The sequence below is a fragment of the Acinonyx jubatus genome, chromosome E4 (genome assembly GCF_027475565.1).
Source record: "Acinonyx jubatus isolate Ajub_Pintada_27869175 chromosome E4, VMU_Ajub_asm_v1.0, whole genome shotgun sequence".
NCBI classification, from domain to species: domain Eukaryota; kingdom Metazoa; phylum Chordata; class Mammalia; order Carnivora; family Felidae; genus Acinonyx; species Acinonyx jubatus.
In genome coordinates this window covers 12126648-12152235 of record NC_069395.1, presented here as the reverse complement: position 1 = coordinate 12152235, position 25588 = coordinate 12126648, and the positions used below count along the sequence as shown (strand labels likewise).

At 38.6% G+C, this 25588-nt stretch overlaps 1 protein-coding gene across 1 annotated transcript in view; it reads right to left on the bottom strand.

Moving 5' to 3' along the window:
• The window catches only part of EPRS1 (glutamyl-prolyl-tRNA synthetase 1), a 70930-nt gene that overhangs the window by 3239 nt on the left and 42103 nt on the right, over positions 1–25588 (bottom strand). The window contains exons 19-30 of the mRNA XM_027074989.2: positions 18636–18869; positions 17335–17597; positions 15206–15257; positions 14095–14304; positions 13637–13709; positions 12052–12131; positions 11719–11820; positions 10536–10691; positions 9855–10052; positions 9201–9374; positions 4471–4631; positions 2021–2099 (exon numbers count right to left, since the gene is read on the bottom strand). Of these exons, the coding sequence (XP_026930790.2) occupies positions 2021–2099; positions 4471–4631; positions 9201–9374; positions 9855–10052; positions 10536–10691; positions 11719–11820; positions 12052–12131; positions 13637–13709; positions 14095–14304; positions 15206–15257; positions 17335–17597; positions 18636–18869 (1782 nt within the window). The remainder of the gene's footprint in view (positions 1–2020; positions 2100–4470; positions 4632–9200; positions 9375–9854; positions 10053–10535; positions 10692–11718; positions 11821–12051; positions 12132–13636; positions 13710–14094; positions 14305–15205; positions 15258–17334; positions 17598–18635; positions 18870–25588) is intronic.

The window sequence follows — 25588 nt, the reverse complement described above, 5'->3', positions numbered from 1 at the left end:
ATAGATGTTGAAACCTCTAATCTGATATTAGAATAAAAGATATGACTCTACTGATATCTGCTGAGATTCCTTTCTTTGAAAGCAATGGATTAACTGATAGTTACTCTATTGATTTATTAACTCTTACATAATGTCTTTACCAGACTGGACTGCAAAAGTGACTACTATATTTCCATAATAAATGAAACATTATTTTTTTTTTAAGTTTATTTTAAGAGAAACAGAGAGAGAGAGAAAGCAAGCAGGAGAGGGACAGAGAGAATCCCAAGCAGGTCCTATACTCTCAGAGCAGAGCCCGACGCTGGGCTCGATCTCACAAACTGTAAGATCATGACCTGAGCTAAAACCAAGAGTCAGATGCTTAACCAACTGAGCCACCCCCCCATGCACCCCAAGAAAGGAAATTTAAAAAATTCAGTAATTAATGGAACAAAAATAAAATCATAAATGAATTACAGTGAAAGAAAAAATAAACACTGAATCTTTAGCCCTCTATCGAAAGTATGTAATCTGAGGGGCTCCTGGGTGGCTCAGCGTCCGACTTCGGCTCAGGTCATGATCTCACAGCTTATGAGTTCGAGCCCCGCGTCGGGCTCTGTGCTGGCAGCTCAGAGGGCTCTGTGCTGGCCTGCTTTGGATTCTGTGTCTCCCTCTCTCTGCCCCTTCCCCAGCTCTCTCTCTCTCAAAAATAAATAAACATTAAAAAAAAATTTTTTTTTAATTAAAAAAAAGAAGTACGTAATCTGAATCAAGTAACAACTTCTAGAAACCAGAAAGGTGGAAGATCACAAAGGCAATAAACCAAGAATAATAGAAACCTACTGAAGAATTATGGATCTGAAGGGGATTTTAAGATTATCTATCTTGTATTCATTTACAGATTAGTAAACTGAGAGCCAGAGAGATTAACACATTGTCCCAGTTCATGCAATAAAAGACATATTAAGAGGTTATGACCTGGGGCGCCTGGGTGACTCAGTCAGTTAAGTGTCCCACTAGATTTTGGCTCAGGGCATGACCTCACCGTTTGTGAGTTGGAGCCCTGCATCAGGGTCTGCGCTGACAGCGCAAAGACTGCTTGGGTTTCTCTCTCACCCTGTCTCTCTGTCCCTCCCCTGCTCTTGCTCTCTCTAAAAATAAATAAACTTAAAAAAAATAATACATAAGAACAAAAATATACAGAAGAAAGTGCATTAAACTTAGTCAAAATGACATCTAAATTTTAGGACCAAGTTTGCCTCTGTAGAGCTCGGGGTAATTCATTTAGACTCTGGCCCATGGTTTTCTCATTTATAACCTGAGAACACAGGATTGGTTGTAAAATCAAGCATCAGAATATTAAAGTTCACAAGTGATTCATTGCAATAATTAATAATTGTGCAAATCAGGACATCTCTTTTCTTTGAAAATTAGAGAAGTTTCAGCTAGGAACATCTGCATACTCACAACACATAAAACTGATAAAATTCAAAAGAACCACTATGTACCTACCTGATTAGAAAGACCTAGGTCTTTTAAAGGAGCGTGAAGTACCCATTCAATTTGAAAAACAGGCTTAGACATGAGCAATATTTTCCCCCTTATTATTCAGAAAAGCTCAATCAATTAAGATCAGGGAATTGAAAATTTTGACATGGATTTTTAACCTTATTTTAGGAATATGCACATTATATTTCAATATTACATTATGTTAACGCTTACTTCAGGAACTTAATTCAAGATGAAAAACACCTTCAGTAATTAAAACATTAAGGGTCATACAGAATGAATGCTGTTTAGCCAGTATTTAAAGTGAGAGAAAAAGTTTTTACATAATCAGTTCACAGTGTTATCCAGAAATGATATAATGCTGTAATGCTTTAGGAAAGCCAATGGAAAACAGGATAAAATGTGGAGTAATATATAATCCTGTTGCGTGACTGGCCTTATAAAAGGGACTAATATCATGCATAAATTCAGTGAGTCTTAAAATACCATTACTGAAATATTTTATATTCAAAACTTTCCAGAAGTCTCTTACCTTCCCAGAATCTAGCATCTTCTGAAAGTCTTCCATTGTATTAGCCACGACCATATGAGTCTTAAGATCTTCAGAAGCCCTATCAAAACATAATTGAAAAAGAATATATTTTTTCTTACAAATATGACAAAGTTTTCTTTAAAAAATAAGCATAATCTAACAAAAGAGCAATTACCTGGAAGTGAGAACTTACCAATTTGAATCTCAACTTTGTCACTAACAGCAACACGCAGTAAGTCTCAGTCAACTCATCATTGTATTACTATTAACAGTAAATGAAAGGGGAATTTCCAAAGCATACAACAGGTAATACTTTTTTTAAGTTTGATTTATTTAAGTCACTTCAACATGGGGCTTGAACTCATGACCCTGAGATCAAGTCACAGGCTCTCCCACTGAGCCAGCCAGGTGCTCTAATTACTTTTGTTACTGCCATTAAATCTCTACTCACCAACATTCTATTCCTGTCTATACCACTACCATCTATGAGAGTCTGTATCATTTTTTAAACCTCTTTGGTCTTAATTTTCCCTTCCACAAAACTGGAAAAATACTCAAGTAATCTAACTACCATATAGGATTATTGTAAGAATCGAACACAAAGGCATGAGCATGTTTTAAAAAAGGAAAAACAATAAATACACAATATTCGAGCAGTTATCGTATACTACGTTAACTCCCTTGAAAGTACTTCTAAACTACATTTAGAAATGGAAGTAAGTATTTATTCTCTTCCACATTCAAAGCCACACAATACATGAGGACCACTCATGGGTGGTGACAAAGAAAGAGAAAGCATACACTTCTTTTCTGACTCTCAGGTCTAAGACCATGTGAATTCTGTGCCAGTACCTGCTAGCTCTCCACCAAATCCCCTCCTGTGGGCTTCTTCATATTGAGATAAGCTTATGTGAGGAAGTTATAGCCAACGAGATCGAGAAAAACGAATACACGCTTCCCAGGCTTAAGACTTAGGTGGGGAAAAAAAATGCACCTTTATGCAACCTACATTGTTAACAAATTTACTGAATAAAAATGCCAATGAAAAAACTGCTTTTTAGCCACTAAAGCAGTTTTCCAACCAGGCGTGTGCATCTGAAATCACACAGAGAACACTTTAATACTACAGATAACCAGAATCTATCTTAAAACCTGTGAGGCTCAGGTATCTTTCTGTTCCCAAAGTTCCCAGGTGACTCTGAAGAGAATCCCTAGAAAAGAACCACTGTCCTAAATGCATTACTTACTTATTTACTTTTTAATGTTCTATTTATTTTTGAGTGAGAGAGTGCGTGTGCTCAAGTGGACGGGCAGAGAGAGAGACTGGGACAGAGGATCTGAGGTGGGCTCTGCACCGACATGAGAGTCCTATGCGGGGCTCGAACTCACAAACCGTGAGATTATAACCCAAGTCAAAGTCAGACACTTAACCAACTGAGCCCCCAGGCACCCCCAAATGCACAGCAGCATTAAATGGCAGCAACAGAGACAGGCAGCTTTCTGATCTTTCACCTCTGACAGTATTACCTGTTCTGAGTTCAGATGGACTTCAAATGCACTATTCATTAGCTGGTTAAGTAAATCCTTGAAGTCAAGAGGCTCATTATCATTCCCATTTTACGGCAAGCAAGCCCAGAGAAATGAAACCACTTGTCCAAAAACGTACGCAAGCACCAATGCCACAGCTAAAATTAGTTATTTCCTTAAATGCATGATTTATGGGAGCCTAATGAGTCCGGCACAAGGCATCAGAAGATATATGAATAAACAAGATGCAGGCACTACCTTCCCCCAAACTGAACCTCCATCCCCAAGGGCAGTGGGCCTTTCTCTCTGCCTCGGGTGGGTCGGAGAGAAAATAAGGCGCCACACACACACACCAGTCTTCTAGTGCCTCTGACTTGAAACCCCTGATTCTAGAAGACCCCTCTCCACAGGTCAGGGCAGCCCTGAAGCTCCCTCTCATCCCGGACCTACAATCTCAATCGAAAGGTTCTCAGCCTTGGCTACAGGTCATCATCACGTGGGGAGGAGCTTTTAATACTACAGCTGCCAGGCTCACTCTAGACCTACGAAATTAATATTTCTAGGGAGGGTTCTAGGCACTGGTATTTTTTAAAGCTCCTGGCTGCTGCTAATGTCTACCCACACAGGTGACAATCAGTGCCTTAATCCCCCAAATTCATATGTCATAAAAGCCTGCATCTAAAGTTAACCCCAATTAGTCCATGGGACAGAGAGGCCACTGCTGCAAACCTATTAAGCAGAAAGCTCTTGGAAAAATCGTCATGCTACCAGTCAAAAACACAAAGAGAAACGTAAATGAAGAACCATGGGAGCTCAGAGGGAAAGATGGCTTCCAGTTGGGGCGCTCAAAAAATCCCTCAGTAAGTTCTCAAAAGCTGAACAGGATTTCAAGATCAGAGACAAAAGCAATTCTAAGGACTAACTTTGTAAAAAGGTTCACATGGATGTCTTCCAAAACAGCTTGAAGTTTAGTCTCAGCCTCATTATCAGCAAATGTCAGCTTTTCTCCAGTATCTCGTCTGACAGCTACAAACTGACGGCTCTTCATATCACGTGGCCCAACTTCAAGTCTGATCGGAACTCCCTAGAAAACAAAAAAGACAGTTAAAATGATGCATGCATGTCTCCACTCGAAGATAAAGAATTATTTCATGGCTTTATCTACCATAAATCATAAAAACCCCAAAATCAAAGGCATTAACAAATAAAGGCAGCAGGCAATATTCCTAAGATACTAAGGTGATCTCCAATAAGAACGTATGAACCTAAGAAAAGATGTAGTGCCCAAGTGGTTTTGAGCTAATAAAGTGTTTAATGGAGAAACAGGAGCGTACAGAAAGTTACATTTGTGTGGCACGAGCTGGTAAACAGAGAAGGCTTCTTGAACCTAAGGCCACCAAACCACTGATTAGCATAACTTGGCACATCTGGGACTCCTTTGGGGCACAATGGTATACTCTGGTTGGTCTCAGGTCTGGACACTCTACTGTGCAGCAGAATCTCTGAAGGCTTGTTAAAGCAAAGACTGCAAATTCTCTGCCCCCCAGAATTTCTTATTACACTAGGCCCAGGAATGGGGCCTAAAGATTCATATTTCTCACAAGTTCTCAAGTGATGCTGGCACTGCTCGTCCTGGGGCTACACTCTGGGAACTACTCCCCTATTCAATACCTTTGGATTTTACAAAGACGCTTAAGGACTAAATGCAACTTTAAGCCTGTGAATGTTCAACCCTCATGAATGCTCCAGGAGGGGATTAAGGCTCAGGGAAACCTTATTTTTAGGGTCGAGTACCTTACCTGATAAACAGTAGGGTTTTTTTTCAAACTTTTTTTTTTTTTTGAGTAAATGAGCCTCTAAAACTAATTTGGGGTTTTCAAATTTAAGTTAGGCAACCTCTACATATACGGTTTTGCTGATAGTAGTCCTCCAAATCAAAGCCACAGGAAAATTTTAAATGTTATTCTAGAAAAAAATGATTTACCTTTAGAGAAGACTTGTTTTATAAAATAATGAACACCATCAAATTGTTGTATACTAAGTTTGACATTATTTCATTGTTTTCCTTTATTTACCCAATGTACATGCATGTGTAACAGTGTTGAGTGTAATAAGATTTACAAGAGGGATAAAAAACAGATCCTGTCCTCCAGGAGCTTCCCATTTGCCAGGCAAATAAGGCACGCATACAAACAGTAAGTACAGAAAATCAGAAGTGGGAGACCACCCTCAGCTGGAAGAGAGAAGAACGTTACTACAGAAGGCAAAAATTAATGAGGGATTTCATCAAAACTGAGGAACATTCTATGAAATAACTGACCTATATTTACAAAAATGCCCATTTTGTGAATGGCAAAGAAAGGCTGATGAACTACTCCTGATGAAAGGAAACTAAAATGACACTGACAACTAACAGCAATAGATGGATCCTACACTGGACAAGGAGAGCCGTGGCAGCCCAGGGCAGGGCGTCAGAGCCTGAGTGGGGCGAGAGGGCCTGAGAAGAGCCTGGCATGGAGTGACACCACCCTTGTGGGATGCGAAGGGCATTCACGTGGGGAGTGGGTGGCAAAGGCAGAGAGAGACTGGTTGCATACAGAGGGGCTGATCAAATAAATCAAGGTAGTAAGGATAACTGGAGCTAGGTGTTTCACTGTCAGAGAAGGGAGTGAAAACCTGGAATGGGAGAAAACTAGAATGAGTCCTGTTTTTTTACTGGAATTCAAAGTATTAATGTGAACTCCTGGTTATCAAATTACATAGATATAGAAACACAGACGTAAATTTGTGTGTGTGTGTGTGTGTGTGTGTGTGTGTGTGTGTGCGCGTGCACATCCCCAGTCTGCAGCCCCGTCTACTGAGAAGGTTTGGAAAGAGGGAAAGCTCAATAGTGATGAGTGCATCCAGCACGAAATACCATCTCTGCTCAGAGAACCAGGGCTTCTGTGAGATACGACTAATTCTAGTACCAGACAGCAAGGAAATGCTCAAAAGTCAGCTTTAAGGGATTTTATGAGGCGCATCAAAGATACTTTGAGCCTCAAAATACTGATTGTAATAGATTATAATCCACTGAATGACATGAGAAACCATGGCTCCACAAAAATATTTTTTTAAAAACAAAAATATGTATTATTTAATTGATTAAAAGGTGAATGTGGAATGTGCTGTGTCAAGATCGTGATAATCAAAGAAAAGCCTAAGGAATTATTCCAGAGTAAAAAAGACTAACAACATGTGATAACTACATGTAGCTCAGTTTTGAACCAGATCCTTCTACTATGAAAGACACTAGGGGACAACTGAGAAAATTCGATGGGGTTCAAAAACTCACTGGTAATGGATCAATGTTAACTCTCCAATTTTGTGTTCATAGAGTGAAGAGGCATCAGGCTAGAATCTTATTTTCAACTGGTTCAGGAAGGAAAAATTAATTTTTTGTACTATACATGCTTGTCACAAAATTGAGACTGTCTGGGGTGCCTGGGTGGCTCAGTTGGTTAAGCGTCTGACTTCGGCTCAGGGCATGATCTCAACAGTTCGTAGGTTCGAGCCCCACGGCATCGAGCTCTGTGCTGACAGCTCAGAGCCTGGAGCCTGCTTCGGATTCTGTGTCTCCCTCTCTCTCTGGCCCTCCCCTGCCTGTGCTCTGTTGTTCTCTCTCTCTCTCTCAAAAGTAAATTAAAACATTACAAAACACATTTAAAAAATTTATGATTGTTTCAGGATAGCAAATTTTACAACCGAGGTGGAAGAAATAGCACAAGCAAAGACCTAGAGGTGGAAAAGAGACTGTCTGAGAACAGAGACAAGGATGTATGAAAGGAGGTTAACAAAAAATAACAGCTAGAAAGATAATCTGAGGCCAAACCATAGCAGAGGCATAGATTTTGTTCATAGTTTTTTCTAAGTAACAAGTTACGAATTTACTCATAAAAGGCTGTTTGCTTGTTTTTCTTTTCAAGAGCAACACAACATGATCCAACACAGTAAAAGGAAAAGTACTTAATTCACTCATATTATTTTCCCCCTTTCTATTTTCCTACTACAGGAAGAGGTATTAAGGAAGTTGTGGGGGGTCGCAGGGTCTGGTCTCACCACCAAACCGTATCCCCAGTTATTCAACTGAGTCTCACAGTACATATCCCGCACCACCCCCACTGCCTCTCTATATAAAATTAATTACTACCAAATGAGTATGAATCTAGATCTTTCAAAATACTTTCTTTTCTCAGGAATTCTAGGACTAAACGGAGATTAAAATGGCATTAAAAAGTGCTGTCAATACTTTTCACTAACTGGAGAACTCTCCTGGTGTTCCTTAGTTTTCGGAATCATGTTTGGAACACAGGGGCTTTGTTTTCTTTCCTGAGAACTGTAGACAAGGAAGCTGTGGGAGAGCCAACTCCTACTAAGAGGTCCCCTTCACGGTACAGGTTCAGCAGGATATGAAAAAGAAGAGTGACGGGGACAAAGTCAAGTCGGTTCTAAGAGAAGAAGGGAGACGAAAGGGGAACAACACAGAAGGGAGAAGTGAATACGGATGCCTTTTTTCCCCTTTCAATCCAGCCAGCAGCAAAGAGTAAGTCTCTCCTCTAAGTACTCATGGGCTCAGACGAGCTGCCACCAGAATCACACAACAGTTACTTCTAAGTAAGCAAAAAACACTGCACTTAAAGGCAAGTTATGCAGAAAAAACATTTATCTTTAAAGTCTTCATTAAACGTAGGAGAGTAAGTAAAGGAAAAAGCATTTTACACAGAAGGGAAGCAGAATGAATATAACTACTAATTTTTAGCACAGAAGATTTACCTTAGGGGCCAGTTAAAATAAACTGGGCCACTAATAGCAATTTGGGGAACCCTATGTGCGTTCACACCGAATAATCCCCATACTGCTGAGCTTCCACACTTGGGACCAGCTTGCAGCTGCACTATCACTACATCTTCTCGCATGTTTCCTGGATTGTAAGTTTATAAATTCTCGACTCCTCACTGCTAAAACTAATATGATTCCCTTGTTAAATAAAGCATATGAAATCAAGTTAAATCCCAGAAGTTTACAAAATGGAATTAACAATATAGATTATTCTAATGACAATGTGCAATAAATGAAATTCGTATTAAAACATTAAGCCAGAATTTAGCCTTGAATATACAAAATAAAAACCAACAAATTGGTGTTGAAAAATAATGTGGTGTGAAAAACCAAATACGATAATAATCTCTGATGTTTTACAATGTCAGCTAGGTGATAACCATGCACCATTATTCTGACAGTCTTACTGTTTAAATAGCTTAAATATTTAAATAGCTTATTATTATACGAATTCTTGGTGTAAACATTTTTGTATAACAGTCTTAAGTTTATTGATCATATAGAAGGTCTTTAAGATCATTTTTATTCTAACATAATAAAAATAAGCTTCCACAGAAAAGATTTTAAATTTAGAAAATATGTAAGCTTTAGGTATCCCTCGCTGTAACAAAGATCTGGACTTTGTCTAAGTGAAGTTTAAGGGAAGAAGAAAAACACGACTATCCAAACAGAGAAATGTAATGAGAAGCCTTATGTCTCACAAAAGCATATGCATAAAGAAGCTCTAACTCCAAACTGGGAGTGTGGAAGGGAAAGATACAACTGAAGAATTTACCTTGAGCTCCCAGTGGTTGAACTTCCAACCTGGAGAATAGTTATCTCGCAAATCAACTCTAACTCGAATATTAACACTCAGTAACCGCCTTCGATAATCATTGCATTTCGCAATCAGAGCATCTCGGTCTTCTTCAGAAAGTGCATTTGTAATGCCACAAGGAATAACCACCACCTAGAACCAGCACAATGTCACAAATTTATACAAAGAAACAGTGTACAAAGGTAATGAAGTCTTACTGCTGCGGGACACCCAGATGTCAAAACCAACTAGGGACTATAAATTTTAACACGGATCAACTTATGTGATTTCTCATCTCCACTGAACGTGTAGCACTCAGCTGCATTACTTTTCTATGCTAAATGCATTTTTACTTGACCTACTATATTCCATTAAACCTATTGTAAGTCATTTCAAAAAATGATTTCTGAAAGAGTTTTACCTAAAAAGCAGCTAAAAATTAAGAGCAAAGAAAACAATAACAGAAATGATACACGTAGTTACACAATACTAACAGATCATACTGTATGTTGTTTCTATATTAGCAAAATCTACCTGAATGATACTCAGAAAATCACCCTTTCAAATTTCCTAATTTAGTAAACAGGCCTTGTATTTTATAAAAGGAATGATAAGCAGAAATATTTTCCTTACCTGAACACAAGCTACACGGGGTGGTAATACTAAGCCCATGTTGTCCCCATGAACCATGGTCATAACACCAATAGTGCGAGTTGTCAGGCCCCAGGAGTTCTGATAGGCAAACTGCTTCTCTCCTGGTGTCTTTGGATCTTCAAAAATAATTTCAAACATTTTGGAAAAATTCTGCCCTAAATGATGTGATGTTGCTCCCTAAAAATAGAAATATAAGCTTTAATTTTAATAACCCCAATCATGCCTCTGAAAATGATTTCTAGAAGATCACACACCCAAAATGACACTAGATATATAAACTTAGCTTCCTTGATTTTTTTATATTAAGTAAATTCTTAAAGCATAAATGATACAACAAAGAGACTAGGATTAGTCAAAAAAACACTACAGAAGTGTATTTGCTGGGAGCAGTCCCTTTCATAGGATTAATTTCAACTACAAAGGCTAAAAAAGAATCCGTGCTTTGGTAATTCAGGATACAAGCCTTTGCTTAACTAAGTGACCTCAGAGATTTAGAGAAGAATGGGACAGAGAAGCCTGAAATTATATGGTCTAGGAAGCACATGAAATGTACTGATTTGTTTGAAAATGGTCTACTTCTCTGACGACTTGCAGTCTGTTGGATGTGCCCAGAGGCTATGCTCATAGTCCCTATGAACCGCTTGCACACTTTGCTGATACCTGGATGGCTCTTCCACTAGCAGATATAAATGCTTCTACGGTAGTTGTATAGTCTCCTCCTGCAAATTTTTCTTTTTCAGTCTTTCTGCCTTTTACAACAGGAATTGCCAGGAGCTCTTCGTACACCTGAGCATATAAGTCAAGTATCTGCAAGACCTGTAACAACATTTTAAATGTGAAAGCGATCAAAATTCATGGTGTATTTATTTCTTAACGCTCTACAAAACTGTACTATTTAAAACTAAATGTGGTGGAACAAGCATCTCAAACAATAAATACCTTTTTTTTATGGGAAGGCTAAAGCAGCTAGTGTGTATTTATTAGGAAAAACATTCAACCAAGTAGTGTAAAAGAAACTGAATAATTTTTTTAAATGTTCATAAGTTCAGAATACAAGAAAAATAGGGGCACTGGGTGGCTTAACCTTCCAACTTCAGCTCAGGTCATGATCTCACAGTTCATGGGTTCGAGCCCCGCGTCGGGCTCTGTGCTGACAGCTCAGACCCTGGAGCCTGCTTCAGATTTGGGTCTCCGTCTCTCTCTCTGACCCTCTCCTGTTCACGCTGTCTGTCTGTCTCTCTCAAAAATAAACATAAATTTTTTAAAAATTAAAAAAAAATAAAAAGAAACATTTATGAAAGATATAAAAAAATATATAGTAACCAGGGTGAAAATCTTCTGAAGAATAATTAATTTCACCCCTGGGATTATAATTTCCTCTATACACGGAAGTCCAAAAATACTTTCATTTGAAAATATAAGGGCTGCCTCAGTGGCTAGCTGGTCAAGCATCTGACTCTTGATTTCCACTGAGGTCATGATCTTGCAGATCGTGAGATCAAGCCCCACGTTGGGCGCCATGTGACAGCACCGACCCTCCTTGGGATTCTCTCTCTCTCCCTCTCTCTTTGGCCCTCCCCCACTCGTGTTCTCTAAATAAATAAGTAAATAACTTGCATTTTTTCTTTTAACAATACATAAATTTTAAGTAACAAAACAATTATACCAGGAAATTATCTTTTAAAGTTATTTTGAGATCAGATTATATTTCAACTTATATTTATTTGTTGAATGATTTCTATACAAACAGACAGCACTGTATTACTTACAGCTGGGGGAAAATAAAAGCACAGCCTAGACAAAGAAATGGAACATAATTAATATGGAAGATAACTTTTTATACCTCTTCTGCTGCTTCTTCAAATGTAGCAAATGCACTGTGCCCTTCCTGCCAAAGGAATTCACGAGTACGTAGGAAAGGTTGAGGATGTTTGAACTCCCAACGCTGGAAGAGGCAGGAATATAATTTCATCATTATGGAGAGCATTTCAATTTTTATTAACAATTTCATGTGGTAAGTAATCAGAAATCATAATTGTAATCCATAACTGTAATAAAAAAAATACTTCCATTCTCCCAATCCCTTGAATATAAAAATCAGGAGAAACAAAATGTGCTTTAAAAAAAAATGAGTAAGAAGAAGAATGAAAGAATAGAAGAAAGAGTGTGTACCTACCACGACATTACACCACTGATTGAGCCTGATGGGCAGGTCTCTGTGTGACTGCACCCATTTTGCATACGCAGGATACATTACTGAAAAGATACAGGCAAATACAGGCAGAGTTAATCACTGAAGATTTTGTTTCTCTTTGAAGGCTGCTAACAGTTACACCAACAACATAATTACCAGAAATTAAAATGATGTTTGTGTAAATGTGTATCTGACGTATGTAATGGTAAGTAAAAGGTATTGTTGTATTTTGCATAAAGCGGATTAGTCAAGAAAATCTATCTAAACTTGACCTTATTTTATGTTCTTTTTACACTGGGATTTACATTTGACATTAAAGTTCACTGCTTTTCAGCTGTTTTATTTTCAAAAACACTAAGTGAAGATCTTAGGGTATATAGCATGTTCTATGTCATGTTCTTTGCATCATTATACTGTTCAATTCTCATTCAATCCACAAAGTAGATACTTGAATCTCATCATTAAAGATGCAGAATCTGAGCATAGAGAAGTTACATAACTTGCTGAATCCAGCAAGTTAGATTTTATCTATTTAGAGTAAACCTATTCAATGCATCTATCCAAAGTATGGAAGCTCTTATCATGAACTGCTAATTTAAGGGAAGGTGTCAGTCTTATTATAGGTACTCACGACTACCTATAATTCCTAAAATAAAACTCTGCCTATCTGAAAACAGTTGGGGTCATAATTTCAATAATGCATCCTTATATTATACAAGAGTTATCCCTAGAAGTATGAAATAAAGAGCAAACAATCCCTCATTCTAAAGATGGATAATCACTTCGCAAAACACTGACAAGCCCCAAAACTCAAAACCTCCAAGTGGCACTCCTAACTCACTACATGTAACTTTAGAAAAACCACTCAACCTCAGAGACCTCTTTTTACCTCCACAACTGAGACAACAGCTGCCTCCACTTCTCCCACTCACTACTTTAAGAATAACACACCATGGAAATGAAGTCACTTAGGAACCTATAAAAACCTATACAAATATGAATGTCGTGTTAAAATGACTAAAAATTCCTAAGAAAATATGGCATAAAACATTAGTGCTTGCAAATCTATTATCAATTCCAAGACAGGCGCATGGGTGGCTCAGTCGGTTAAGTGTCGGACTCTTGATTCTGGCTCAGGTCATGACCTCATGGTTCGTGGGTTCAGGTCCCATGTCGGGCTCCGGACTGACAGTGAGGACCCTGCTTGGGATTCTCTCTCTCCCCCTCTCTGCCCCTCCCCTGCTCGTACTCTCTCTCAAAATAAATAAATAAACATTAAAAAAATATTCCAAGAATCAAATTCTTGGCAAGTTCTGAAAAGTTACAGCATCAAATAAAAAATGATTAGTGTTTTTTATTTTTAAAAAACCACCTTCGTCCTAATGACTACTGCACACAGAATAAAATTCTACGTAACCTCAGTATACATTCACCTTTATCAACATTCGTTCAACTCTGTACCGTCAACAAGAATTATAAATATCACAGAACAGACACTGAGACTCGACTCTAGAAGCCCCCTCTAGTGTCCCAGTGAGTGCCCTCCTGCTCCAAGGCCCGTCCTCACCTGTTTCACTAGTAGGACGAACGGCAATTGGTTCTGCCAACTCTGTTTTGCCAGATCGTGTAACCCAAGCAACCTAAGAAGAGAAAATCATTTTCCACACATTTTTTAAACAGCAGTTTAGAAAAACAGCACTAATGCAGGCAAATCTCTACTTCAATTTTTGCTAGAGAAATTAAGGCAAGTTAAAATAATTGCCGCTGTTCATGGTAAGAAAAGTAGACACTTACTGTCCTTATAAATGTTTAGCAAAAGGTAAGAGCCAGTTAATGTAACAAACAGAACTGTAACTTGCCCTGAAGACAGAAATATATATATATATATACTTTTAAAAATGGCTGTATATTTATCTAAACTGATTGTTGTAACTTGCCATTTAAATTACCATTCAAGTGTAAACTGAAAATACACTTTCGAGTTGATGAGAAAACTGTAAAAATAAATAAAGCAAGCTGACTTACCTCAGGGGCAAAGTCAGCAACATGAGTCTTCTCTTTCTCTAATGCACCTTGAGACACAAACATGGGGAAATAGCAGTTTTCAACACCAAGTTTCTTGATCTCAGCATCAAAAAAGTCCTTGATGGATTCCCAAATGGAATATGCCCAGGGACGGAGAATATAGCAGCCACTTACATCATAGTATTCAATCATTTCTGACTTTGTGATGACCTTTTTAAAAGAAAAATATAGTCTGTGAAGCCTAAATTAAACCAAAATTACACTACCAGTGCCAAGTGAATGATAACCAAGCTTCAAATCTGAAGGCTTCCACTGTTACTGTGCCTGTAAAATGGACTTTCCTCGGCTGAGAAACACCAAGCCCTGAACTCTTAAGATCTGAATTCCAATCTTGCTTCTCCTGTTTACCATCTTTGTGACTTTGGATTAATCCCTTTACCTCACCATTAAAAAATAACAACAGGGCGCCTGGGTGGCTCCATCGGTTAGGCATCCCACTTCTGTTCAGGTCATAATCTCGTGGTTCGTGAGTTCGAGCCCCGTGTCGGGTCCTGTGCTGACGGATCGGAGCCTGGGGCCTGCTTCTGCGTCTCCCTCTCTCTCTCTGCCCCTAACCCACTCGCATTCTGTCTCTGTCTCTCTCAAAAATAAGTAACATTAAAAAAAATTTTTTTTAAAGCCTAAGTGCCCCATGGGGCTCCTGGGTGGCTCAGTTGGTTAAGCATCCAACCTCAGCCTAGGTCATGATCTCACGGTTTGTGAGTTCAAGCCCTGCCTCGGGCTCTGTGCTGACAGCCCAGAGTCTAGAGCCTGCTTTGGAATCTGTGTGTCTCTCTCTCTGTTCCTCCCCGGCTCACGCTCTGTCTCTCAAAAATGAATAAACGTTAAAAAAAAAAAAACAAACAACCTTGAATAATGACTATCTCATAGGGCTACTTCTCAATTCAATGCTTTATGTGAACATGCTTTGAAAACTGGGACACGTTAAAGGACTATACTATATATTACTAACGACATTACACATTATTACTTTGTCTGAACGTTAGAACCTAAATACAACGTGGTCTTTGAGAAATTTAAAACATAAAAATCAACTGAATAAAATACTCACTTGAGAATACCAATCTGCAAGATTTTCTTCTTTTTTTGCCTCAAGGCCCAACCTGCAGGCATGAAAAATAAAATATGAATCCCTTTGTTCATCAATTGCTTGTAGGTTGAATGAAAATAAGCCTCAAAACAGATTAGTTTCTCTTCAGTATGAGTTATTTCCATATGTATCTCTCTTGTATATTCATTCCCAAAATAAAGTTTTTAACCTAGAAAACAATTTCACCATCTCTTAAAGGTGGCAAGGTACTGTCCACAAAGAACTAGGAAAGTCAAGCCCAAGAACAGCTATGATTTTAATGCAGACATCTCTTTTACAAAGTCCTTTATAATTTATAAGGCAATGTATCTGTAATAAAGAATCTACTTACATGGGATTCTCTCACTAAAAAGAAGATCTTTGACCAACCTCAATCCAGAAAAAAATTATAATTAGCAAGATCAGTGTCCCACTGAAAGTAACATACAAAAAGTATAAAAACCAATAGCTGCCTGTGTATAAATAAGCTTTACATGGTCTACATTTTTTTTTTTTTTTTAAAGAGACAGAGCACATGAGTGGGGGAGAGAGGCAGAGGGAGACAGACTCTTAAGCAGGCTCCCAGCTCAGCACGGAGCCTGACATGAGGCTCAATCCCAAGGCCCTGGGATCATGACGTAGCAGAAATCAAAAGAGTCGGACACTCAATGGACAGAGCCACCCAGGTGTCCCTACAAATTTTTCTTTTAATTGCAGTAAATAAAAGTTGCAGGGGTGCCTGGGTGGCTCAGTTGGTTAAGCATCTGACTTCAGCTCAGGTCATGATCTCGCAGTTTGTGGGTTTGAGCCCCGAGTCAGGCTCTGTGCTGACAGCTCAGAGCCTGGAGCCTGCTTTGGATTCTGTGTCTGCCTCTCTCTCTACCCCTCCCCTGCTCATGCTGTCTCTCTCAAAAATAAATCAATGTTTAAAAAAAAAAAAAGTTGCACAGACAGATGCTTCTAAAATAAGTTAGATCTGCGATTAAAAAAAAACAAAAAAAACAAAAAAAACAAACTATTCCAGATGAGAATCCTTTTCTTGGAACATCAGTAATTATTCAAGCACTGTGGCTTATGATCCACATAGGAAAATTCACCCATTAGTTACGTTTTAGAGTTACCAACAAAGCTTACTAGCTTAAAAGCTTAATGTATTTATATCTGACTTCTCTGCTGTTTCACTTTTGACACAGCTCAACAAGATGCCTACATGAAACCTGACCCTTGCACAAAGAGGTAAAAGGTGAGAGATTCTGTTCTCTCTTCTATTATTTTATAATCTATAAATCTGACCACCCAGTCAAAAGGCAAGAAAAACCACCGTTATATTCTGTTTAAGGAGATACTGCATATATGATGTGAGAGCTAAGAGGCAGAATTTTAAAATCAGCTAAACAAATCTAAAACCAAAAGATCTCACAATAGCAGTTGCTAATGGCAGCTTTCTCCTTTTATTAAGCCATGAAAGGAAGCTAGCACAAAGTTCACTCTAATTTTGCCATGGGGATTACAGACAGGGGCATCACATTATTCCTACGAACTGGAACATACTGAAACACCATCTATGCCACTGTTTTGTCTTTAAAACACCTTCGTTTTGTATTTAACCAACCAAATTTAAAATCCTATTGAGAATGATGTTGTCATTCCATAAAAGATTTTCATTCAAAAAATTTGCTTAAGGTAAAAAGCAATGACTACTGTCAGGCTACCAATTGTGTTAAAAGGGAGGAAAAAAGGATTGTTTATATATATTTGGTTTTACTGTGTGACCAAACGAACACCTGTCAGTGGTTACAGAAGAGACTAGCTGTGGTTACCAACTCGTTATGGCAGCAGGAAAAACTGGGAAGAAAGGACAAAAAGTGTAAGAGTGAGACTTCACTGGGCTTTTTATATTCTGAGATTCCTGAACCAAGCAAACGAATCTGTTACCTATTTAAATAAACAGAAGATCGACAATAGCTATCTGCTGGCACTATACTTCTAGCGTTCTCCAACCTCATGTGACAGTTAAACTAAGCAAAATTTGTTTTTTAAAAAAGCCATTTAAGAGCTGAATTCATTCAAAGCCTTGCTTCACTCCTACTGAAGCTTCCACGCTTTATTACCTGGTCTGTTTCTTAGGCCCTTGCCCTTCTCCTGCTCCACTTGATGACAGTCCACTTCCTTGGTTTTTTAAGGAGTCTTTCTTTGGGCCATCACTTTGTTTCTGAGGTTTATTCTGCTTTTCAGATTTATTTTCTTTTTCTTTCTTTCTCTTATCTTTGTCCTCAGCCCCAGTGGCAGAGACAGGCTTATACTCCACTCCTGTCAGAGATCTGTACTGTGCCTTCAGCTGAAGGAGTTCTTGGACAGCCGTATCTACCTGCTCCTTCAGTTTAACAAAAGAGGAAAAGAGAAGATAATATTTAATTCAAATCACTGACTAAGCACCCATCTCCGAAGCTTCATAAGCAGATCTGAAAACACAAGTAAAGGTAGAGGGGAATAGGGTAGGGGTGGTGAACATTAAATATGCTAACTACTGAGAACAAAAAAATATGATAAACAGGAACAGAATTATGCAAAAGAGGGACTGAAAAACAGTATTATAACTGCACTATCTGAACGGCAGTCACCAGCCACACACGGCTATTTAAATGTGAAGTAAATAAAATTTGAAACTCAGTTCTTCAGTCACAACAGCCGTATTTCAAGTCTTCAATGGCGACACACGGCTAGTGACTGCAGTACTGGACAGAGCTGCTATACAACACGCCCGCCATCAGAGAAAGTTCTGTAAGAAAGCACTAGTATGCAACAAGCACTCCACTGCAATTTAAGTTAGGAGCCATTAAACTATACATGTTGAGCATTTCACAATCAGAAAAATAACAGTAATCAAGTTTCTGTACTACTGGTTAAACTTCAAAACCTGTAATGACTTACTGTTTCCCACTCACAAATCTGTACCAAAAAAAATCCTACTCCTAGGAAGTGAATATAATTAGCACAAACTATACCAGAGCCCAAAATAAATAAAACCTGCCATCTGAGACTGATTCAGCTTTAGGAGAATGAGTAAAACAAAGAGCAGACATCAAGGGCCCACAATGGGCCAGGCACTGCTAGAGTCTAGGGCCCCATTCTCCAGGATCTCACAACCTAGAGAGAAACGGACAATTGAACCAACAGCTAAAACACACAGGGTTTAAGTACTATGCCAGAGAAAGGCAGAGTCTTATATAAGAGACTGTCCAGTCAAATCTAGTTGGGGAGAGAAATGGTCAGCGAAGGCTTCTCTACTACACAGAATTGAGAACTGAAATACATGAGCAGAACTTAGATTTGATGGGCCAGAAAGTGTTCTGGGCAAAGAAAATAGCCTGTAATGTAAAAAACAAAAATACAAACTAAATATCCCACGAACCTTAGAAGCTTTTTCAGCTTTAAGTTTTCGAACTACTTCTCCTTGAGAAGCTACTTTGTCAAAAAGAACTTTGGCTTCTGGTGTTTCTGGACCCCTAGGCTCGGAGATGTTGGTTGCACTTGAGTCTGAACTTTGAGATAATGGGGGCTGACCAGGAATGTACTCCTTCCCAGTTTTTTCCTTGTACTGAGCTTTCAGGGAGAGTAAGCATTCTACAGCTTCATTTACTTTAGCCTGAAATGAAAGACAAAAAACAATTATTTGAAACTTTGTGAAATTTCTGAAAATTTCAATGATTATTAAAAATCATTTGTTCTATCAAAGTATTCATATAGATAATCACGGAGAAACCCAAGCAACAAAGGAGCTCAATCATAAAGTAACAGATCAAAGCTAAAAAAAATGTTGAAAACATAAATCAAATTATAATCCTCTATATAAGTCATAAAAGTAAACACACATACACATATAGTACCATAATTTCTCATTTTACATATGTAAACAGACAAATAAATAATAGAATATCCAAGCAAACTGGCAGTGTCCAAGCCTTGGGTCTATAAATAGTGGAGTCAGCATTTACAAAATCAGAACAAAGATCAGCTCAACGGCTTTGCTATACAAACCTTATTTTCATTAGCCTAGTAAACAAACACTAACAGCATTAAAACAAACAAACCAGTTTGGGCCCAAGTAAAGAACAGTTACATTATTCTTTTAAAAATTTATAATACAATGGGAAGGTGTGCTGAGGTTTTAATTGGACATTAACCTATATACATCATCCTCTGATATTTCAACATAATCAGAATGAAAAAGAATGAAACACTCAGCCCAACTGAGACACTTGTGATGCCAGCAGAGGACAACACAGGCAAAGGGCCCAAGCTGGACGCCTTACCTGAACGGTAGTACTGTCTAAACATAGACCAAGATACCACTGAAAAGGCAAGGCATCAATCAATCAGAGAGAAAAAGGGCCTCTAAATTACCCTAGCCAAGCTTCACAGCTACATTATGACAATGCTCCAGACAGCTAAATGCAACACAACAGAAGCCAGGAAGACTACCACAACTGGGGTCAAAGGTGTACAGGAAGCACTGGGATACCTTTAAAGAATTTGCATCTATGAATCAACAAGTGACATTTCCTCGTCACTTATGATGCAACGTTTTGGTACTGAAGTAGAGTCTGTCACACCCGGTACCACACAGAAGGAGTAAACAGAAGAGGAGAAATCACACAAAGAGAAGCCGGCAGCTTGCCTGATTTGTACCCCTGACCTGTCTCTTGCTTACATTCTGTCTTTAGAATTAAAAGCATTTTGGGGGCACCTGGGTGGCTCGGTCAGTTAAGCGTCTGACTTTTGGTTTGGGCTCAGGTCATGATCTGACAGTTCACGAGTTCGTGCCCCATGTTGGGCTCCACACTGGTGATGCAGAGCCCGCTTGGGATTCTCCTTCTTTCCCTCTCTCTCTGCTCATGATCTCTCTCAAAATAAATAAATAAACTTAAAACTAAAAAAAAAAAAAAAAAAAAAGAGTTAAAAGCATTTTCACAGCAGAATCTACCTGTCCATAAGAAATAAGACACACTTAGTGATACATAAAAGAAGCAAGAAAAAGGAACTTCCATCAGCCAAAAGAAAGAAAATGGGAAAAAAGTTAAGGGACTTTCCTGCAACCACTTCTACAAAAAGAGGCCTTTGAAAGAAGTTTCAATCTACACCATAAGCAAGTATTGACCAGAGTCTGAAGTCAAATGGCACACACTTCATGAAGAAAAACAAAAACCTTGTTGGGCAAGATTACAATTCAAAATATTATAAAGAAGAAAATTCTAACGTGTCCATCACTTCATTATTATATGATATTCTAAAAATAGACTAAATTATATATACTTATATCCCCTCCAACTGAGAAATGGAATACTGTGGGTAAGTTTTCTATTCAGGTTATTTTTCAAAACAGTGAAATTATACTACTCCCTATGCAGTTTTATCTGATGACTTAGAAGGTATCTAAAGATTCTTGAATTAGAATTATCAGTATAAAAAAAATTAGCACTATCATTTGATGGCCTATTTATTTACTGCGCACTAGACGTTATGCTTAGTGCTTTACGTGGATCATTTTATTTCTCAAAACAACCCTGGCTCATTTTATACAAGAAGTAAAGCTTAGAAAGACTAAGCACCTTACCCAAAGTTACACACTAAGTGGCAGTGGAGCCGGGATTTCATCTAGGGTTTATTCTAGAGTCTGTGATCTTGACCCTCACAGTTTGCCAAGCATCACAGAAGGTATGAAACAATGATCTAAGTGTCCCGTTCACTCCTGCCATGCCACGAAAACGGCATTTTCAAAAGATATCTTTGATTCTTACTTGATGATGACTCCCACAATGAGGAAAAAATGTCTTTTAATATTCTAGTTTTCTGGAATAAGAGGCATTTACAAAGGGAAATTGGATGGTACTACTCCATACAAGAGTAAACAATAGAACCCTACAAAGCGTATGCTGATAAATTTTAAGTTCTTAGTAGACAAAGATCATTTTAAACTTATCTAACGTGTGCCAAATCAAACACGATAAGTTTTCAGTAAATAATTGTTGATGCAGATGAATGAGAAAGAACAGCCTACACACGAACACTTCTGTGAAAAGTTTAAGATGGGAATTGGAGGAAGTAAACACGATCTGCAGATGAGAGCTGACTCATAGGACTGTGTGCAGATTGAGAAGTACCCAAACAGCCATGTGGGCAGCAGCCACTAGATGGAACCTTTCTCCATGGGGAACGAAAGAACTCTAGTAAGAAAAACCTAGAACTTTACCAATTTAAAATTCTAAGAACAGAACTTTTTGAAAGGGCCTGAGCACTTTAATTATCAGCGAAAACAGTTTTTTTAAAAAATACTTTTTTCCAACTCTATAATAAACATTTTGTTCCTTTCTAACATAATTCGAGAGAACTACACCTGCGCACATCAGTGATAATGACTCCGGAAGCAGATTCTCAATTGGTGGGGGAGGACGGATGACAATCCAAAGCAGGAATCCTCCCAAGTTGAGGAGAGAAAGAAATGAAACCGGTCTCATACAAAAAAATCTGCTAGGAGATTCAGCGAACTAAAAGTTCACAGGTTTTCAAAGAAGGGTCTTTTTTTTCCTAAGTCAACTAATTAGAAACCTGTATTTAGCTTAAATAAATTTTATTTAAATCTACTTAAATTTATTTAAATCCCAACCTTGTAAGGAAATCCCAGCCAGCCCAATTATGGAACCCCAATCCCAGGGGCCAATCCAGCGTAACAGAGGACCCAGACTACAGTCGGGTTGGAACACCTGTTCTGCTGTTTCTCAGCTAATAGTTCATTTACCTAAATCACAATGTTATCTGCTACTTTTCTCTGACACAAATCAATCAATACAAACTCCTCAGATTTTCCTAGAAGATCCCTAAGCTGTAGTCAGTCTTGTGAAGTGTCCGGTCTCACAGACAAGATGGATGGTTTTATACTTGTTTAGAGCAAAAAGCAAGTTTGCATCAAGTACCAAATACAGATATAGCAGAAACCCACCACATACAAATCCTAAACAAGAAGCTCAAAATCTGTCAAGAAAAAGGATGGGTCCGTTTCTTCTTATATTCTCCCCCTTCAATCTTTATTTTTTGGCCTTAGAATTCTTAAGGCTATTTGGGGTAGGGGTGAGGGGCAGTGGTTTCCTAGAATAGCCTGTTTACCAGACAAAGGGGTAGAACGATGGGGTTTCCTTTCCTTAAGCTAAATACAGATAAGCTATGATTTGGGTTTTAAAACCACAAACATTGGTGTAAAATATAAAAGAGCACAGGTGGGTGGGATATTGAAGATGAATTACTGGGGGCATAAAAAACATGCCACGAACTGAAATGCTGTAAGTGCAGAAGTAAAAGATGATCAACATCTGTCCACTGGGACGGGATCGGACAAAAAGAGGCTGTCAATGACAAGATGAAACAACTGTGAATTGTTTTTGTTTTTTTTAAGTTTTTCTTTTATTTTTGAGAGAGAGAGCATGGGCAGGGGAGGGGTAGAGAGAGAGGAGGACAAAGGATCCAAGACAGGACGTCTGTGCTGACAGCAGCCAGCCCAATGTGGGCTTGAACCCACAAACTGTGAGATCATAACCTGAGATAAAGTCGGACATTTAACCAACTGAGTCACCCAGGTGCCCCTAAATTGTTTTTATTTAACATGATAATCATTTGATTTTGCTGCCATTTATTATTTCAATTAAAAAAGTCATTACCATAAAGCTTCTCAAAACTCTGTCCTCTAAGAGATGGGTCAGCTGACTTTCCAATAATGGGTCAGCCAGGTCAATAAAAAATAGTGTAGGTTTTTGAGAGTCTGTCATAACCACTCAACTCTGCAATTATAGCCCATAAACAGCCTTAGACAATATGTAAACTAAAAAGCATGGTTGTGTCCCAGTAAAATTTCACTTACAAAACACAGGTGCAGACTACAGTTTGCCAAACCCGGTCCCAGAGTTTAAAGTGTTGTTAAGTATTCCATAAAGCCCTTAATTTTCTGACTCTCATTTCAAGCAACACTGTAATTTCATGTTCAAACTGCATTCATTTAGATTTCAAATTAGAGAAATGTGTTTTATTATTATCAAAGTTTTTTGAAGCTATAACTTTAGAGCTTTAAAAGTTAGTATTTCAAATCTGAAAAGTGACTTCCATTTTTAAATAACTCAGCATGCAGAATTATTTTATCTTTGGTGTATTCTCAGACATGCAACTCGCACTGTATCTGCCTGATCCACTGTTTTGTAACAACCTACTGAGCAGGAGAGAAAGGAAAAGAGCAGAAGGTGGACTTGAAGGAGAAACTGAAGGTAGGTTCTTCCAGGTTTTCATTCCTTGCCTACCCGTTGCTTATACTCTGCCTTTATGCTTACAAGTTCCTACACAGAATCACGTATCTGATCCTCAAGTGGGGGGAGGGAGGCGGGGAAGGAGAACAGATGGATGGACAAACAGAAAAAGAAAAGTCTAATTGGAGCTTGTAACTATCGCTTACTTAGCCACTGAACATGACTTAACAGAAGAACTACTTTTGTAGGAAATGGAATTAAGAGGCTTAGACAAGTTATTAATGTAAAATGTGTACGGACTTGCTTAATAAATTAATAAACTGGTAAAACCAGAACTCTCTAGTGTTCCTAATGCAATACACCACTGCCATCACCTCTAAAGGGAAATAACTTGGAATCTGACTGCCAAATTAGAATCCAGGCTTTGTAAACTTCAGGAAGTTACTTTCAGATCCAGTTTCTTACTGGTTACTAAAACGAGCCAATAAAAAAGGGAGCATTATCTGCACACTCTTGAACAAAGCTGTGGGGAGGAGTCAATGCAAGAACAGCACCAGTGTGTAGTCCACAGTGCCAGATGTGGTCTAAATAACACCGTCTGTTCCTAGCAACTGGGCCGATTCTCTGGAACAGGAAAGAGCACTATGTGCCACTGTTAGCATTTAGAGAAGAAAAAACACAAGCAGTATTTTAAAACACTGCTATGGTGCATTTTAAGCATTCAATTAAAACAAGGTTAAACTAAAGTCAGCTTAATTTCAGTATCACAGTCACCATGATCAAAAAGCACCTAGTAAAAGTATCTGACTAATTACCAAAGACACAGATTTTTTTACCCACAGGCGGACTTTTCATAAGCTTGACAATGCTGTGTCAGGAAAGTATGCCATAATCCACTACTCAACGAGATGGGAGGTGTAGCTGGCTGTTGCCCTACATATAACGGTTACTGCTGTTACTACCCCACACATAATTAGCTGTCCAAGAATCAGCACAGAATATCAATATACTCTACTCAGAATGAAGGAATTTAATTTTTTTTTTAATGTTTATTTATTATTGAGAGACAGAGCATGAGCAGGGGAGGGGCACAGAGGGGGGAGACACAGAATCGGAAGCGGGCTCCAGGCTCTGAGCTGTCAGCACAGAGCCCGATGCGGGCCTTGAACTCACAAACCGCGAGATCATGACCTGAGCCGAAGTCAGACACTTAACCGACTGAGCCGCCCAGGAGCCCCTCAGAATGAAGGAGTTTAAAGACCAACGCTCTTCCCCTCAAATGACATCTAGAGAGGGGTCCACAACTTGTGTCTGATCTACAGAGTGGATCATGTACAGAGTGGAAATACTCCTAACCTTGCCAGAGGGTGGGAGATATCAAGGATTTATGTCCTAAGCTCCAGGATTTATTCCTAGGAGCAGAGCTATTTTAAGATCGTCATGGCTCTGCAGGACTTCCAACAGGCTCACTAAAGAGAAAAAAGAGATTTATCACACTTCACAGTAGAGAGAAAAACATTAACTTCTGGACCAAAACCCTAAGACTTCCCTAAAGCATTTCTCTCTTCAGCAGAGGTCAAATGTCCATGAAAGAAAGAAACTTAGGGGGACAGTTTCCAGTCAGAGGCCTAGCAACTGTTAATGAGGTGAGGAACCTCCTATTCCATTCTTCTCCAACCAAAGCCCAGGACACTGATGGGACAACAAATCCCCTCCAGCACCAGAAATCAAGTCCAAGAGTTCCCCATACCTCTGTGTTCTTGTCACAGCCCAGAGCCTATAATTTTGGAAGTTTAAGAGGGACTGAATTATATCCAGTTACAGCACTACTCATTCGGTCATGTTTTAGAACTACACTACTGTTTGAACAGAACTGTACATCTTGATTATTAAATATGGCCCTTTTCTACCACAGATGCCACTCCTTTCATCTCTCACAGCAAACAATCCTGTTCCATACTCAGTGCTACCATCCATTTGGCTAAATGTTTTGCCTAAAGATATCATTAAAACAAGAATAATATGTATACTTTAGTCAAAACTTAGTATCGCTTTAGGGTTCCCCTGAGAAGAGTGAGAA